The sequence below is a fragment of the Rhinichthys klamathensis genome, unplaced genomic scaffold (assembly GCF_029890125.1).
Source record: "Rhinichthys klamathensis goyatoka isolate OS25496 unplaced genomic scaffold, OSU_Roscu_1.1 h1tg000222l_1, whole genome shotgun sequence".
In the NCBI taxonomy this organism is placed as follows: domain Eukaryota; kingdom Metazoa; phylum Chordata; class Actinopteri; order Cypriniformes; family Leuciscidae; genus Rhinichthys; species Rhinichthys klamathensis.
The window spans coordinates 1,143,586-1,159,696 of NW_026606746.1; the positions used below are offsets into that span (position 1 = coordinate 1,143,586).

The window sequence follows — 16,111 nt, forward strand, 5'->3', positions numbered from 1 at the left end:
TGTTTTTTCTTTCTTTTATACATTTATAATAATAATACGTTTTATTTATATAGCGCATTTATCTTGTTTCGTCCTTCTCAAATGACTCAAATAAACATTTGGATACAATTGGTCATCTGAACTGATTACATAATTACACATGTATTGAGACCTATTTGTGTAGCCTTTTGGGTTTCCTATGCTTGTAACGTTAATATCCTGAGCGGAGCAACCTAGAAGCAAATGTTGAGCTGTAAGCGATTTCTGTACCTCTGCAAAAACAGAACAAAAATTCATTTTCCGTTATTTGGCCAAGCAGACACTTCACAATTATACAATACACAATATACAACTCTGAAATATACAAAGAAACCATAAACAGCACAGATTACAAAATGTGGCAAAATGCATCACTGGACTAAAATACGAATGCGATTTTTAGTAGGTTTAACTTACTTTATATGTTAAAACATCACATATATAACAAAACAACACAAAAAGATGAATAATAAAAAAGTTCAGGACTTCTATTGAAGCGAAAAGATAAGGTCTTTTATTTCGAAAAATGTGGGCGTGTGCACAAATGAACCCGGAAGTTCTACGTTCTCTTTCGTCGAGGCATTTGACGCGTGTAACCAAAGCAGTGAGACGACTCACCCGCTGTCATTTCTGTAGATTTTTTTGCCGTGTTTTTGCACTTGGATTTAAAATGCCTCTTGAATTTGAGTTATGCCCCGGTCGCATGATCGGAGGAAACAACCCGTGTTTCATTATTGCAGAAATCGGACAGAATCATCAGGGAGACATTGAAAAAGCCAAGCAAATGATCAAGATGGTTAAGGTAAGAGTGGATTTGTATTATCAAAATCGATATAGTACATTTATTATTGGCTGTAAGCCTGTGAATTTAAATAATTGTTTCGGGAATTGTTTAGTTAGTGTTTGCAATAGTTTTTAAACGTAATTCGCAGCAGTCAGTGTTCCTGAAATGATCATTCAGAATGCTTCATCTCAAATCATTCAGAAGGCAAAACACTTCCTCACACTTCGGAAGTTTGTCGTAGAGTATTTTAAGCCATAACTCTACATATAAAGCAGTTTAATAATAATCATTAACATATCTTTTACACATTATAGATACAGGTGCTATAAACAGTGAAATGAGTTATGATACTGATTTTAGTTTCTTTTCCGAAAGATACTAGTCTACTCCATGAGTGCATTCTGTAAATTCCATTCATAATGGAATTGTTGAATAAAAAAATAAAAATGTTTTAATAATCCACCATATTAGCAGAAATTGTTATTTTTAGATTGACTTTTCTTATTTTTGTATAAAACCATTTCATTTTTTTCTCTCTCATCTTTATATTTAAGGTCTCGTTGTTTCACTTTTCTGATATTATTTCATTGTATGGAACTATTTCTCCTCTACTAGGACAGTGGGGCGGACTGTGCGAAGTTTCAGAAGAGTGAGCTGGAGTATAAATTCAACAAGAAAGCGCTGGAGCGGCCGTACACCTCCAAACATTCCTGGGGGAAAACATACGGAGAGCACAAGCGCCATCTCGAGTTCAGTCATGAGCAGTACAGAGAGCTGCAGCAGTACGCCAGAGAACTGGGCATCTTCTTCACCGCGTCAGGAATGGACGAGGTGAGCCCCAGAACGCATGCGCAAATTATTTTCATATGTTTGTTTTTTGGCTTTAGGCTTACTGTTAGCTAGGAAAGAAGACACGAGCCTGCCGAACCCATCAAATAGTGATGTAATGCAATTCCAAAATGTCTTGTGTATTATTGTTTTAACTATTGTTACATCACGTTTGTCATGTTATGATCACAGCTGCCCCTTACGGTAGCGGTACCATGGTACTTTGATAAATGGCACTAAACTATATTTGTATACCACAGCATTTACTTAGTACTTATCAAGAATGCAATGGCACATGTAAAAAAAATGTGTTTTTCTGTCTTTAAGATGGCTGTAGAATTCCTGCATGAGCTCAATGTGCCTTTTTTCAAAGTTGGATCTGGAGACACCAACAACTTCCCCTACCTCAAGAAAACTGCGCAAAAAGGTCTCCATAGTTTTTTCTTTATTTTATATTTTAACAGGGACAATGGGCAGTCAATGACTACCCCAGAATTAGCTTACAGAGCTACATTTCATCTGCAGTTCCTGGGCAGGAGAGACTAAAACACATAACATAACTAAAACATTCATCAGCAATAACATATACAATAAAAATTCTCACCTAAAAGAAAGTACATTTCAAATAATATAGTATAAAAAAATACTTTCAAAAACATTACCCAATAATAAATATTACATCTAAAAAGAAAACACAAAAAAAACATGAGAAAGAAAAATAGAAAAGAAAAAAAAACTACCAAGATTAAATCACCAGATAGTAAAGCACAAGATGTTCAATGATTACATGTTTGACTCATCTTTATCCATATTTTTAAATGTAACTTAAATTGTGCAGAAGTAGGACACGTCTGATATTGGTTGGTATATTATTCGTTATCAACTGCTTTTACAGAAAAAGCTGAAAGATCAAAATCACTAACTCTAAAATGTGCTTCACAATCACCTCTTGATGAAGCTCTTTTTTGTCTTGTGTTCTTAGCACACTAAAAGACAAATTCTTCATTATAAACTGATATTATCACAAACAATAAGATTTTGTAAAATTATAAAATTGCTACTATTTAATTTTACTACCACTCCAGGGTTCCCGTGGATCTTTAAAAAGTCTTAAAATCTAAGGTCATAAAAAGTCTGATTTTTATTTATGAGAGGTCTTCAATTTTAGATGACACTTCGACTTCTAAATACTTTTACCAAATTAAAACTAATTAGTGCTATATGATTTTATTATTCTTTCTTTGCGGGTTTGCTTGTTCACATGACATTTACGACAGCATATTATGCACTCCTGCACATGAAATGAAGAGAGTAGGAGCAGAAAATGGGTGCCACTTCTGATGGATTTTGTTGACAATGGTTTATAAATTGATTGTAAACCACCCAATAATGTGTTATTATTCTAATTTAATTTAATTTGAATGTTAGAATTTGACATACATTTATTAGATGTATGCATCACTTTTTATTAAAAAAAAATGCCCGTATATAGGTAAAAGGCCCGTGGAAATCAATTTAAGGTGGCAAATATTGTCACTGATGTGAACTGACCACCCCATAGAATATGAATTTGTGAGTCAGCTGTCCACAACAGCCCTAAACCAGATGTGGTACCAGCACAAAAGCACACTCAGCATTAGTGTTATCAACAAAATCCGGATATAATTTTTTGTCAATATTGCACCCCTAATGTGCAGTATTAATTAAAACCCCTTAAATTTTACTTTAAACATCAACCCTTCCACACATATTTAAAAACTGCATATAATTTTTTTTTAAACAGATTGATAGTTTTATTCAGCTGATGCATTAAATTACAGTAAAGAGATTTATATGCTAATTCATGTATATTACATTTTCTTAATACTTATTATGAAACTAATTTAACTTCTGATGCTTGTGTGTGTTCAGGACGTCCTATGGTTGTATCCAGTGGGATGCAGTCCATGGAGACCATGCGGCGCGTTTACGAGACCGTGAAGGAACACAACCAAAACTTCTGTATCCTGCAGTGCACAAGCGCATATCCACTGGAACCTGAGGACGTCAACCTGCGGGTTATCGCGGTAGAGAAACCAGCTCTATGTACTCTCAAAAATACATTTGATGTAATCCAAGTACAGCGCATGTGTATCAACATCAAAATCATTATGTTCTGCATTTCATGACCTACCTGAAAGTTTAAAACCTTACATTATATAATTACATCATTAGCTAAATTAAACATTATATAATTATGATTAGATAAATGAATCTTGCATAACCATAAAGTAAAATTATGTATTATTTTTTCCAACCTACAGGAATATCAAAAAGAATTTCCTGACATTCCCATTGGTTACTCAGGCCATGAAAGCGGAATCAGCATCACAGTGGGGGCAGTTGCATTGGGAGCAAAGGTCGTGGAGCGGCACGTGACCTTGGACAAGACCTGGAAGGGCAGCGATCATGAGGCATCTCTGGTGCCGGATGAGCTGGCGGAGCTGGTGCGATCCATCCGCACTGTGGAGAGAGCTTTGGGCACTGGGCTGAAACGCATGCTGCCCTGTGAGGTGCCATGCCATGATAAGGTACAATAAGAACCAGTTCGAATACATTCCCTTTTCATTTTATGTCTACATGTCAATTAGTGGCGTTAAGAGGCAAGCGTAACTATTACTATTGCTCAGAATTGCTCAGAATTATTGCTCAGAATTTGATGCACTGAAGTGGCATCAAAAATGATGCCACTTCAGTGTCAATTTAGTATTAATTATTCCCTATTATAGTATTTATTAATAATTTGGATTATCTTTCATTTTTATATTTAAATTTTTTGTTTTAATAATTTAGTTGTATTTTGTCATTTTTATTAAATATTCTATTTAGCTTTCATTTATTTTTATTTCAAGGTACACCATGTAACTTTTTTAAAAACAAAATTAACAAAATTTAAACGAGTCAATACATCATCAATAATTCTTCCAAAATGAGTTTTTGTCTTACTCTGATTCACTATGATAAACCTGTTATAAGTGTTTATTACACGGGTCTGTGGAATACTTGATTCTGATTGGTCAATTGCACCATCCAGCGATATGTTATTTCCAGATAACAACCGCTAAAAAACAGATAACGCAGGCTCATCCGGGTTACTGAAGTCAACAGCGCTAAAAGCTTGCTAGGAACGTTTTTTCTTCGTGGAAGTTTTGCATTTGGTGAGCTAATAAAATATTAAAACTCAGTCAAATCAATATTTTGTGTACAGTTATTTAATTATCCCATCCAGTATCATGGATTTGCTCTCTCTTGTTTCATACAAACGCAGCTGCTGCCTTTTTACGACTATTGTTTTGTACTCTGTTGAATTATAAGATACAAACAGGTACGGTTTTAAAACAGTTAAATCTGAAATCAATATCTCTTATCTCCATAATTATTTATGTGGCGAAATGCTGTGTAATAAGTGGTATGACTGTACCGTATCTCTTAGATGTCCATCTAGTTTGAACTTGCCGCGCTAACAACTGCTCTCTCCGTGGAGGCTTTGCATTTAAAGACCTAATAAAATATTTAAACTCAGATCAATATTTCATGTCTAATTATTTACTTATGTGGCAAGTAGCCTTGTAATAAGCGGAATAATGTACATCCAGCCGGTTGTCATCCCGGAATGATGACGGAAAACGTTACGGATGGTTTTCGCGAGAAGTTGCGTACATGCGTCACTCGCCCGTGTGTCTCTCATCATATCTGTAAATAGAGAAAAGTTGCTCTGGCTACTTTGACGGGTTTATGGTGGGGTTGTCTCAGAGGTTAGTTGTCACAACGACCGAGAAAAGGTTGACACTGGGCATGCTAAATCTCAGAGTGCATGTGCGGCAGCCACGGCTGCATAGAAGCCTACTCATCTGGTCTCGCCCTGCAGAGAGAAGCCAAGAGACTCCATGACGGTGAGATGACCCCAAACTCCCCCCCCCCACACACACACGCACGCGCACACACACACACGCACGCGCACACACACACACACACACACACACACACACACACACACACAAACACCAATAATTGCGCTTAAGTAGGCTTAACAGCCTCACCCTCTGTCACAGTTTTTCCTTTTCAGTTGGCAGTGAACAACTAAACTGGTCAGTATAACGTCACAGTTAACAGTGGTGTAATCCCTCACTGTTGTTTTTCACATTTCTGTATGATCATTTTTACCATACCAAAGCTTAACATCCAAACATTAACCCACTCAAAAATGTTGCTTTTGTATTTCTGTTTTGAAATTTCTCCAAAAGCCTTTATCTATTCATTCTTTAAAAACAAAAACTGACCTACCCTGATTTGAGAGAGGAATCGCACTGCATGCTGGAGTAAAAGTAGAAACACCTTTTTTTTTTTTAAAGCTTGTCTCAACAAAATAATGAAAACGGTTCTTGGAAGTCTGTTTTATTTTAGTGACACTATTTGAATTTATGTTAACAACATTTTATAAAAAGGTCCAATTAATGCATTAAATAACATTTCAATGAGCAATAACATCTGTTACAGTATTTATTAGTCTTTGTTAATGCTAGTTTAAAAAATCAAGTAAATAATTTTAACAGATACATTTTGATTTTATATTATTAATATTATATAATATGTATAATGTCATTGTAAATGTTGAAAAAAAAGTGAACTAACAATGAAAAATACTTTATTAATCTTAGTTAATTTTAACAAATAAAACCTTATTGTAAAGTGTTACTGAATATATTTATTAATTAAAATATTTTATGAGATTTGTATTTAAATGAATTTGCTCAACAACAACACCAAAATCACTGAATTTTATGGATTAAAATGAATTACAACTGTTCCCACAAATCACTGTTCTGCATTTTACATTATTTTCTTTTTAGCCTTTGCTACCTTATGAGGACTGGAAATTATATATTAACTATGATATGATATATGATATAGGCCTATTATATAAATGATATATGATATGATATGATATTTGTTGTCATTTAATTTCGAGTTAATAAGATACAAAGTTGCTTCCTAAAACTAATAAACACTGAACCTTGATTTAAAAGAAGAGTTGTACGCAACAAATGCATTTCCAAGTAAAATGTGACACATGTTTCTTTCACATTTGATGACAGAGGACTTGCTGTTGGTGGAGGGAATGACTGTGAATAACAAAGAACAAGTGAATGCTATTCATCTGATCAATGCTGCTCGCCTCGGCAACTCCAAAGCTGAGAGCGCACTTCACACTGGTAGGACGCACATCCGAGTACATACATTATTCTCGGGCCGGCTTGTGGTGAAGAAAAGCACTAATAGTCTCTCTTCTCTTCCCTGACAGCGGGTACTGCTCTGGGTTTGGGCATTGTGAACATCCTGCACATGATCAACCCGTCTCTAGTGATTTTGTCTGGTGTCCTGGCAGAGCATTATGAGAATCCAGTTCGTCAGGTCATCAGTCAGCGCGCTCTGCTCTCGGCACAGGGGACCAAGATCATGATGTCTGAGCTGGAGGATCCTGCCCTGCTGGGCGCCGCAAGCATGGTACTGGACTACACCACACGCCGTACCTACTGACGGAGCTCGAAAACCAGGAACCAGTCAGTTACAGACTTAACGACCGAGGGCCAATCATCTGTTACGTCATAGTGGCTCATAGGATCATAGTGGCTTTTTAAGCCTGACGAGAAAAAGCTTTTATTTTTTTTTACTAGTTTTTATTATTTGGGATCAAATGCTTGATGAAAGGTGTGTAATTTTGAAGAATAATTTAAGTATATGAAGTAAGGTTTTTATTTAATATTTGAACGGTGGAACTAAGGGGTATTTGTTACTGAGAAGCTGCTATGGTGACCTGCTCTGTCTTGCTTTCTGTTATTTGTGTTTTTTCATGGAGACAGTCATGTTCTCCGTTGCGCCTTACTGTATGTTGATCTGTTGCCAATCCTTTTTTGTCTTCAGCACCATATGTTTAGTTTTCATTCAACCTACCTGTATGAATAACTGAAAGAAGTTTGTCTGTTTACTCTAATTTAATATTTTATTTTTGAATCACAGAAGTTGAACTTGTAAAATAATTTACATTATGTACATTAAATCAATAAACACACAATTTCTTATTATGGCCATTGAACTGATTTATTATATTATAGTCCCATAATACATGCATAAACTGAAGGATATCTGCAGAATATTGAAATATTTATATTAGTTTATTTAAATATACAAAAACTATTCTGTTTGTTTTGCTTTGCACATGAAGAAAATAATGGTTTTAGAATTAGAAGTATATATTTTTTGTTTTTGTTTATTTTTTATTTAGTATGTTTTTTCTTTCTTTTATACATTTATAATAATAATACGTTTTATTTATATAGCGCATTTATCTTGTTTCGTCCTTCTCAAATGACTCAAATAAACATTTGGATACAATTGGTCATCTGAACTGATTACATAATTACACATGTATTGAGACCTATTTGTGTAGCCTTTTGGGTTTCCTATGCTTGTAACGTTAATATCCTGAGCGGAGCAACCTAGAAGCAAATGTTGAGCTGTAAGCGATTTCTGTACCTCTGCAAAAACAGAACAAAAATTCATTTTCCGTTATTTGGCCAAGCAGACACTTCACAATTATACAATACACAATATACAACTCTGAAATATACAAAGAAACCATAAACAGCACAGATTACAAAATGTGGCAAAATGCATCACTGGACTAAAATACGAATGCGATTTTTAGTAGGTTTAACTTACTTTATATGTTAAAACATCACATATATAACAAAACAACACAAAAAGATGAATAATAAAAAAGTTCAGGACTTCTATTGAAGCGAAAAGATAAGGTCTTTTATTTCGAAAAATGTGGGCGTGTGCACAAATGAACCCGGAAGTTCTACGTTCTCTTTCGTCGAGGCATTTGACGCGTGTAACCAAAGCAGTGAGACGACTCACCCGCTGTCATTTCTGTAGATTTTTTTGCCGTGTTTTTGCACTTGGATTTAAAATGCCTCTTGAATTTGAGTTATGCCCCGGTCGCATGATCGGAGGAAACAACCCGTGTTTCATTATTGCAGAAATCGGACAGAATCATCAGGGAGACATTGAAAAAGCCAAGCAAATGATCAAGATGGTTAAGGTAAGAGTGGATTTGTATTATCAAAATCGATATAGTACATTTATTATTGGCTGTAAGCCTGTGAATTTAAATAATTGTTTCGGGAATTGTTTAGTTAGTGTTTGCAATAGTTTTTAAACGTAATTCGCAGCAGTCAGTGTTCCTGAAATGATCATTCAGAATGCTTCATCTCAAATCATTCAGAAGGCAAAACACTTCCTCACACTTCGGAAGTTTGTCGTAGAGTATTTTAAGCCATAACTCTACATATAAAGCAGTTTAATAATAATCATTAACATATCTTTTACACATTATAGATACAGGTGCTATAAACAGTGAAATGAGTTATGATACTGATTTTAGTTTCTTTTCCGAAAGATACTAGTCTACTCCATGAGTGCATTCTGTAAATTCCATTCATAATGGAATTGTTGAATAAAAAAATAAAAATGTTTTAATAATCCACCATATTAGCAGAAATTGTTATTTTTAGATTGACTTTTCTTATTTTTGTATAAAACCATTTCATTTTTTTCTCTCTCATCTTTATATTTAAGGTCTCGTTGTTTCACTTTTCTGATATTATTTCATTGTATGGAACTATTTCTCCTCTACTAGGACAGTGGGGCGGACTGTGCGAAGTTTCAGAAGAGTGAGCTGGAGTATAAATTCAACAAGAAAGCGCTGGAGCGGCCGTACACCTCCAAACATTCCTGGGGGAAAACATACGGAGAGCACAAGCGCCATCTCGAGTTCAGTCATGAGCAGTACAGAGAGCTGCAGCAGTACGCCAGAGAACTGGGCATCTTCTTCACCGCGTCAGGAATGGACGAGGTGAGCCCCAGAACGCATGCGCAAATTATTTTCATATGTTTGTTTTTTGGCTTTAGGCTTACTGTTAGCTAGGAAAGAAGACACGAGCCTGCCGAACCCATCAAATAGTGATGTAATGCAATTCCAAAATGTCTTGTGTATTATTGTTTTAACTATTGTTACATCACGTTTGTCATGTTATGATCACAGCTGCCCCTTACGGTAGCGGTACCATGGTACTTTGATAAATGGCACTAAACTATATTTGTATACCACAGCATTTACTTAGTACTTATCAAGAATGCAATGGCACATGTAAAAAAAATGTGTTTTTCTGTCTTTAAGATGGCTGTAGAATTCCTGCATGAGCTCAATGTGCCTTTTTTCAAAGTTGGATCTGGAGACACCAACAACTTCCCCTACCTCAAGAAAACTGCGCAAAAAGGTCTCCATAGTTTTTTCTTTATTTTATATTTTAACAGGGACAATGGGCAGTCAATGACTACCCCAGAATTAGCTTACAGAGCTACATTTCATCTGCAGTTCCTGGGCAGGAGAGACTAAAACACATAACATAACTAAAACATTCATCAGCAATAACATATACAATAAAAATTCTCACCTAAAAGAAAGTACATTTCAAATAATATAGTATAAAAAAATACTTTCAAAAACATTACCCAATAATAAATATTACATCTAAAAAGAAAACACAAAAAAAACATGAGAAAGAAAAATAGAAAAGAAAAAAAAACTACCAAGATTAAATCACCAGATAGTAAAGCACAAGATGTTCAATGATTACATGTTTGACTCATCTTTATCCATATTTTTAAATGTAACTTAAATTGTGCAGAAGTAGGACACGTCTGATATTGGTTGGTATATTATTCGTTATCAACTGCTTTTACAGAAAAAGCTGAAAGATCAAAATCACTAACTCTAAAATGTGCTTCACAATCACCTCTTGATGAAGCTCTTTTTTGTCTTGTGTTCTTAGCACACTAAAAGACAAATTCTTCATTATAAACTGATATTATCACAAACAATAAGATTTTGTAAAATTATAAAATTGCTACTATTTAATTTTACTACCACTCCAGGGTTCCCGTGGATCTTTAAAAAGTCTTAAAATCTAAGGTCATAAAAAGTCTGATTTTTATTTATGAGAGGTCTTCAATTTTAGATGACACTTCGACTTCTAAATACTTTTACCAAATTAAAACTAATTAGTGCTATATGATTTTATTATTCTTTCTTTGCGGGTTTGCTTGTTCACATGACATTTACGACAGCATATTATGCACTCCTGCACATGAAATGAAGAGAGTAGGAGCAGAAAATGGGTGCCACTTCTGATGGATTTTGTTGACAATGGTTTATAAATTGATTGTAAACCACCCAATAATGTGTTATTATTCTAATTTAATTTAATTTGAATGTTAGAATTTGACATACATTTATTAGATGTATGCATCACTTTTTATTAAAAAAAAATGCCCGTATATAGGTAAAAGGCCCGTGGAAATCAATTTAAGGTGGCAAATATTGTCACTGATGTGAACTGACCACCCCATAGAATATGAATTTGTGAGTCAGCTGTCCACAACAGCCCTAAACCAGATGTGGTACCAGCACAAAAGCACACTCAGCATTAGTGTTATCAACAAAATCCGGATATAATTTTTTGTCAATATTGCACCCCTAATGTGCAGTATTAATTAAAACCCCTTAAATTTTACTTTAAACATCAACCCTTCCACACATATTTAAAAACTGCATATAATTTTTTTTTAAACAGATTGATAGTTTTATTCAGCTGATGCATTAAATTACAGTAAAGAGATTTATATGCTAATTCATGTATATTACATTTTCTTAATACTTATTATGAAACTAATTTAACTTCTGATGCTTGTGTGTGTTCAGGACGTCCTATGGTTGTATCCAGTGGGATGCAGTCCATGGAGACCATGCGGCGCGTTTACGAGACCGTGAAGGAACACAACCAAAACTTCTGTATCCTGCAGTGCACAAGCGCATATCCACTGGAACCTGAGGACGTCAACCTGCGGGTTATCGCGGTAGAGAAACCAGCTCTATGTACTCTCAAAAATACATTTGATGTAATCCAAGTACAGCGCATGTGTATCAACATCAAAATCATTATGTTCTGCATTTCATGACCTACCTGAAAGTTTAAAACCTTACATTATATAATTACATCATTAGCTAAATTAAACATTATATAATTATGATTAGATAAATGAATCTTGCATAACCATAAAGTAAAATTATGTATTATTTTTTCCAACCTACAGGAATATCAAAAAGAATTTCCTGACATTCCCATTGGTTACTCAGGCCATGAAAGCGGAATCAGCATCACAGTGGGGGCAGTTGCATTGGGAGCAAAGGTCGTGGAGCGGCACGTGACCTTGGACAAGACCTGGAAGGGCAGCGATCATGAGGCATCTCTGGTGCCGGATGAGCTGGCGGAGCTGGTGCGATCCATCCGCACTGTGGAGAGAGCTTTGGGCACTGGGCTGAAACGCATGCTGCCCTGTGAGGTGCCATGCCATGATAAGGTACAATAAGAACCAGTTCGAATACATTCCCTTTTCATTTTATGTCTACATGTCAATTAGTGGCGTTAAGAGGCAAGCGTAACTATTACTATTGCTCAGAATTGCTCAGAATTATTGCTCAGAATTTGATGCACTGAAGTGGCATCAAAAATGATGCCACTTCAGTGTCAATTTAGTATTAATTATTCCCTATTATAGTATTTATTAATAATTTGGATTATCTTTCATTTTTATATTTAAATTTTTTGTTTTAATAATTTAGTTGTATTTTGTCATTTTTATTAAATATTCTATTTAGCTTTCATTTATTTTTATTTCAAGGTACACCATGTAACTTTTTTAAAAACAAAATTAACAAAATTTAAACGAGTCAATACATCATCAATAATTCTTCCAAAATGAGTTTTTGTCTTACTCTGATTCACTATGATAAACCTGTTATAAGTGTTTATTACACGGGTCTGTGGAATACTTGATTCTGATTGGTCAATTGCACCATCCAGCGATATGTTATTTCCAGATAACAACCGCTAAAAAACAGATAACGCAGGCTCATCCGGGTTACTGAAGTCAACAGCGCTAAAAGCTTGCTAGGAACGTTTTTTCTTCGTGGAAGTTTTGCATTTGGTGAGCTAATAAAATATTAAAACTCAGTCAAATCAATATTTTGTGTACAGTTATTTAATTATCCCATCCAGTATCATGGATTTGCTCTCTCTTGTTTCATACAAACGCAGCTGCTGCCTTTTTACGACTATTGTTTTGTACTCTGTTGAATTATAAGATACAAACAGGTACGGTTTTAAAACAGTTAAATCTGAAATCAATATCTCTTATCTCCATAATTATTTATGTGGCGAAATGCTGTGTAATAAGTGGTATGACTGTACCGTATCTCTTAGATGTCCATCTAGTTTGAACTTGCCGCGCTAACAACTGCTCTCTCCGTGGAGGCTTTGCATTTAAAGACCTAATAAAATATTTAAACTCAGATCAATATTTCATGTCTAATTATTTACTTATGTGGCAAGTAGCCTTGTAATAAGCGGAATAATGTACATCCAGCCGGTTGTCATCCCGGAATGATGACGGAAAACGTTACGGATGGTTTTCGCGAGAAGTTGCGTACATGCGTCACTCGCCCGTGTGTCTCTCATCATATCTGTAAATAGAGAAAAGTTGCTCTGGCTACTTTGACGGGTTTATGGTGGGGTTGTCTCAGAGGTTAGTTGTCACAACGACCGAGAAAAGGTTGACACTGGGCATGCTAAATCTCAAACCTCCGGAGAATCACCCATTTTAAACAAATGCTGAACAGAGGAGAGTCTGCTGGCAAAAAGAGAACGCAACAGAGCTCGTAATAAAACAAGAATCAACATTGGCTTGGCTTTTCGGAGATGGCGAGAACTGAGGGATTTGAAATGTTGTAAAAGGGAAGTGGCAAAAAAAATGCAACTTAAAAATAAGCAACTTATTTTTTTTATTTTCTATTTCGAACTTATTTCATTTTCATTTCTAATTCTCATTTGTTTTTCATTAAAATATTTTATCTCAGATTTTTTTTCAATTAATGAAAACTGTTTTAAAGTTTTTTTCTTAGTTTTATTTCTTGATAACTAACAGCACTTTGCTGCAGATATGATGCCTCAAATCATGTGACTTGTTGAGAAAAGGTGTGCTATAGCACTCTCTCTGTCTCTGTTGTTTTTCACATTCCTCTTTACCCCCTACTCCAACTCCATCAGTTTTTTATAACTCCATTCTCTTTCCTTCTAATGTTGCATTCCTGGTCTTGCCCCATTTCCTCCTGTCTTAACTTTTCTTCCGTTTTACCATCAAATGCATCTGTTTGCTACCCATATGCCTCCATTCATTCTTAACTTTGCTTCCTCTGAAATGTTTTTTTTTTTTTTACGTCAGTGGGATGTTATGTTTTGAACAGCACAACCACATTGTCTTCAAGTAATCTGCTCTGTCAGAACATTCCTATAATTCTTCTTCTCCATCTTTCACTCATTTCTAGCTCGGGAAGTCTGTGGTTGCAAAGACCGCCATCCCGAAAGGTACAGAACTAACCCTTGACATGCTGGCTGTGAAAGTAGGTGAACCCAAGGGTGTAGCTCCAGAAGACATCTTCCAGCTGGTGGGAAAGAAAGTGACGATAGATTTCGAGGAGGATGAGAGCATCACTGAGGATGCAGTCGACAACTATAGCAAAAAAGCCAAAGCTTGAGGAAAACTGTCTCTGCATGTGATTCTTGAATACTGTTGAATAAATAAAATAAAAAATAAAATGGAAACATGGAAATCTGTCTCATTTTTAAAATGAATTAAAGGTAATAATTTAAAATTATGGAATCAAAAAGGTAAAGGGTTTTATTTATATGCATTACCAATTTAATTGGACATTTGCCAAGGTATTACTACCACGGTTCTTTTTGGGATATATTCCATGGTAGTACCACACAGTTCTCTTGGTGTATTATTTAAACCCCTTAACTGTCACCTGCCCGTATACGGGCAAACTAAATTTACTTCACTATATTACTATTAAATCCTAATCTAGTCATGACAAACTATATATCGCTGGAAAGGTCTAAGACTCCTAAATAGATATTTTAGCGCTGTTTTTTTCTTACAAATTATGAATGAACAGTAATATATGAATTTATGACAAGAGTGCGCCTCAAAAAATCGACGTCATTTCAGGAGTTTCTGACCTTTGTCACAAAAAGTCGACGCACACACTTTTAATAATTGAAACTTTGGTTTTTAGTGCTAAAAGTTCATAATAAAACATAATCTAGTATTTGTCAATAAAAAAAAGATAAAATTATATTTTAAAAAGTAAAGTAAGAAGTCCTCTAAAAAGTATAATATATATTATATATATATATATAATTTTTTATTATTATTATATCACATATTTTAGTAGTTATCATAAATTAGGTATCATTTGAAAGCTTACGAACTCAGAATTTATCCTGTGAAAACCGTTTTGAAATTGGACGTTGCGTTACCATAGAAACGGTATTTTTTATTAGGCCCCTCCCCTTTTGGGCATCATCTTTCATAATTTATTATCAAAACCTTTTCTAATCTTGACAAAACACATATTGTCAGAAAGGTCTGAGTCTCAAGGTTCCATATTTAGTGACAGAAGTGATATTTGGATAGAAATGTATTAATTTGTTATGGCAGAATGCATACAATTAAATTCAATGGAATTCAATGGCACCCGGTGGCTATTTTTGGCACTACGCCTAAACAAAATCTCATGGGAACTTCAATTTTTGTGATATCAACTTTAAATTTGGAACACAACTTGGTTAGATATATAGCTTTCATTTTATAGTAATTTTATAGTAAAAAATATTTTGTAAAATATTTATTTTATATTAAAAAAAATATATTAATAAACTATATTTGATTTACTGTAAATTATAACTTCCATAACTTTTTGATACTTTAATTTTTTGAAGTGCATTCACTTTAGTAATAATCTGCTGATTGTTTTCTTTAAAACAAGACCAAACTTAGGTCTATATTCCAAAGCATTCTTGAATTACAACCATTTAAGTTTGTATAGTGCATTTTAATGTAAATTATCAAAAGGGGGGGTGACAGTTAAATACCATGGTACATGAATATGGTGTTATCCTGCTAAATTAATACCATATTTAAATATATTTTCGCCCAAAATGACGCCCAAATCTTGCTATCAATTGATCTTTTGAGATCAAAAGATCCAGCATAAGTATTTCTGTGAAGGACACCACACTGTCAGTTTTTTCATGATAAAGCCTTTTTTTTTATAGACTGATACGTATGCAATCCCATTTTGCTGCAACGCCCTATCACGGCACGCTGTTGGTCACGGGATTCGCACAGCCACGGTTTAGTCATTTCATTGGTCGTCGACTGAACTCCTCGTCATTTGTATGGGCAGTAGAACTG

At 34.7% G+C, this 16,111-nt stretch overlaps 3 protein-coding genes across 3 annotated transcripts; all 3 read left to right on the plus strand.

The window, feature by feature from the left end:
* Positions 1–583: 583 nt before the first annotated feature.
* On the plus strand, positions 584–4,224 carry LOC130097610 (sialic acid synthase-like). Its single transcript, XM_056264526.1, has 5 exons — positions 584–820; positions 1,418–1,633; positions 1,958–2,057; positions 3,542–3,696; positions 3,934–4,224. Exons 1-5 carry the CDS (start codon positions 689–691, stop codon positions 4,207–4,209), a joined length of 879 nt encoding a protein of 292 aa, XP_056120501.1. The 5' UTR covers positions 584–688; the 3' UTR covers positions 4,210–4,224.
* Positions 4,225–5,477: 1,253 nt separating this feature from the next.
* Positions 5,478–7,706, plus strand: LOC130097611 (bifunctional UDP-N-acetylglucosamine 2-epimerase/N-acetylmannosamine kinase-like). The gene is made up of 3 exons (XM_056264527.1): positions 5,478–5,562; positions 6,766–6,882; positions 6,972–7,706. Exons 1-3 carry the CDS (start codon positions 5,484–5,486, stop codon positions 7,205–7,207), a joined length of 432 nt encoding a protein of 143 aa, XP_056120502.1. The 5' UTR covers positions 5,478–5,483; the 3' UTR covers positions 7,208–7,706.
* Positions 7,707–8,538: 832 nt separating this feature from the next.
* Positions 8,539–14,410, plus strand: LOC130097653 (sialic acid synthase-like). The gene is made up of 6 exons (XM_056264591.1): positions 8,539–8,774; positions 9,372–9,587; positions 9,912–10,011; positions 11,496–11,650; positions 11,888–12,154; positions 14,178–14,410. Exons 1-6 carry the CDS (start codon positions 8,643–8,645, stop codon positions 14,385–14,387), a joined length of 1,080 nt encoding a protein of 359 aa, XP_056120566.1. The 5' UTR covers positions 8,539–8,642; the 3' UTR covers positions 14,388–14,410.
* The last annotated feature ends 1,701 nt before the right edge of the window (positions 14,411–16,111 follow it).

Excerpts from the sequence above, each read along its gene's own strand:
- LOC130097653 (XM_056264591.1), top strand. The coding sequence starts at position 8,643 with ATGCCTCTTGAATTTGAGTTATGCCCCGGTCGCATGATCGGAGGAAAC. Across the intron at positions 10,012-11,495 it reads CAAGAAAACTGCGCAAAAAG|GACGTCCTATGGTTGTATCC; the intron begins GTCTCCATAGTT and ends GTGTGTGTTCAG. Across the intron at positions 12,155-14,177 it reads AGGTGCCATGCCATGATAAG|CTCGGGAAGTCTGTGGTTGC; the intron begins GTACAATAAGAA and ends ACTCATTTCTAG.
- LOC130097611 (XM_056264527.1), top strand. The coding sequence starts at position 5,484 with ATGTGCGGCAGCCACGGCTGCATAGAAGCCTACTCATCTGGTCTCGCC. Across the intron at positions 5,563-6,765 it reads AGCCAAGAGACTCCATGACG|AGGACTTGCTGTTGGTGGAG; the intron begins GTGAGATGACCC and ends ATTTGATGACAG. Across the intron at positions 6,883-6,971 it reads TGAGAGCGCACTTCACACTG|CGGGTACTGCTCTGGGTTTG; the intron begins GTAGGACGCACA and ends CTTCCCTGACAG.
- LOC130097610 (XM_056264526.1), top strand. The coding sequence starts at position 689 with ATGCCTCTTGAATTTGAGTTATGCCCCGGTCGCATGATCGGAGGAAAC. Across the intron at positions 821-1,417 it reads AAATGATCAAGATGGTTAAG|GACAGTGGGGCGGACTGTGC; the intron begins GTAAGAGTGGAT and ends CTCCTCTACTAG. Across the intron at positions 1,634-1,957 it reads CCGCGTCAGGAATGGACGAG|ATGGCTGTAGAATTCCTGCA; the intron begins GTGAGCCCCAGA and ends TCTGTCTTTAAG.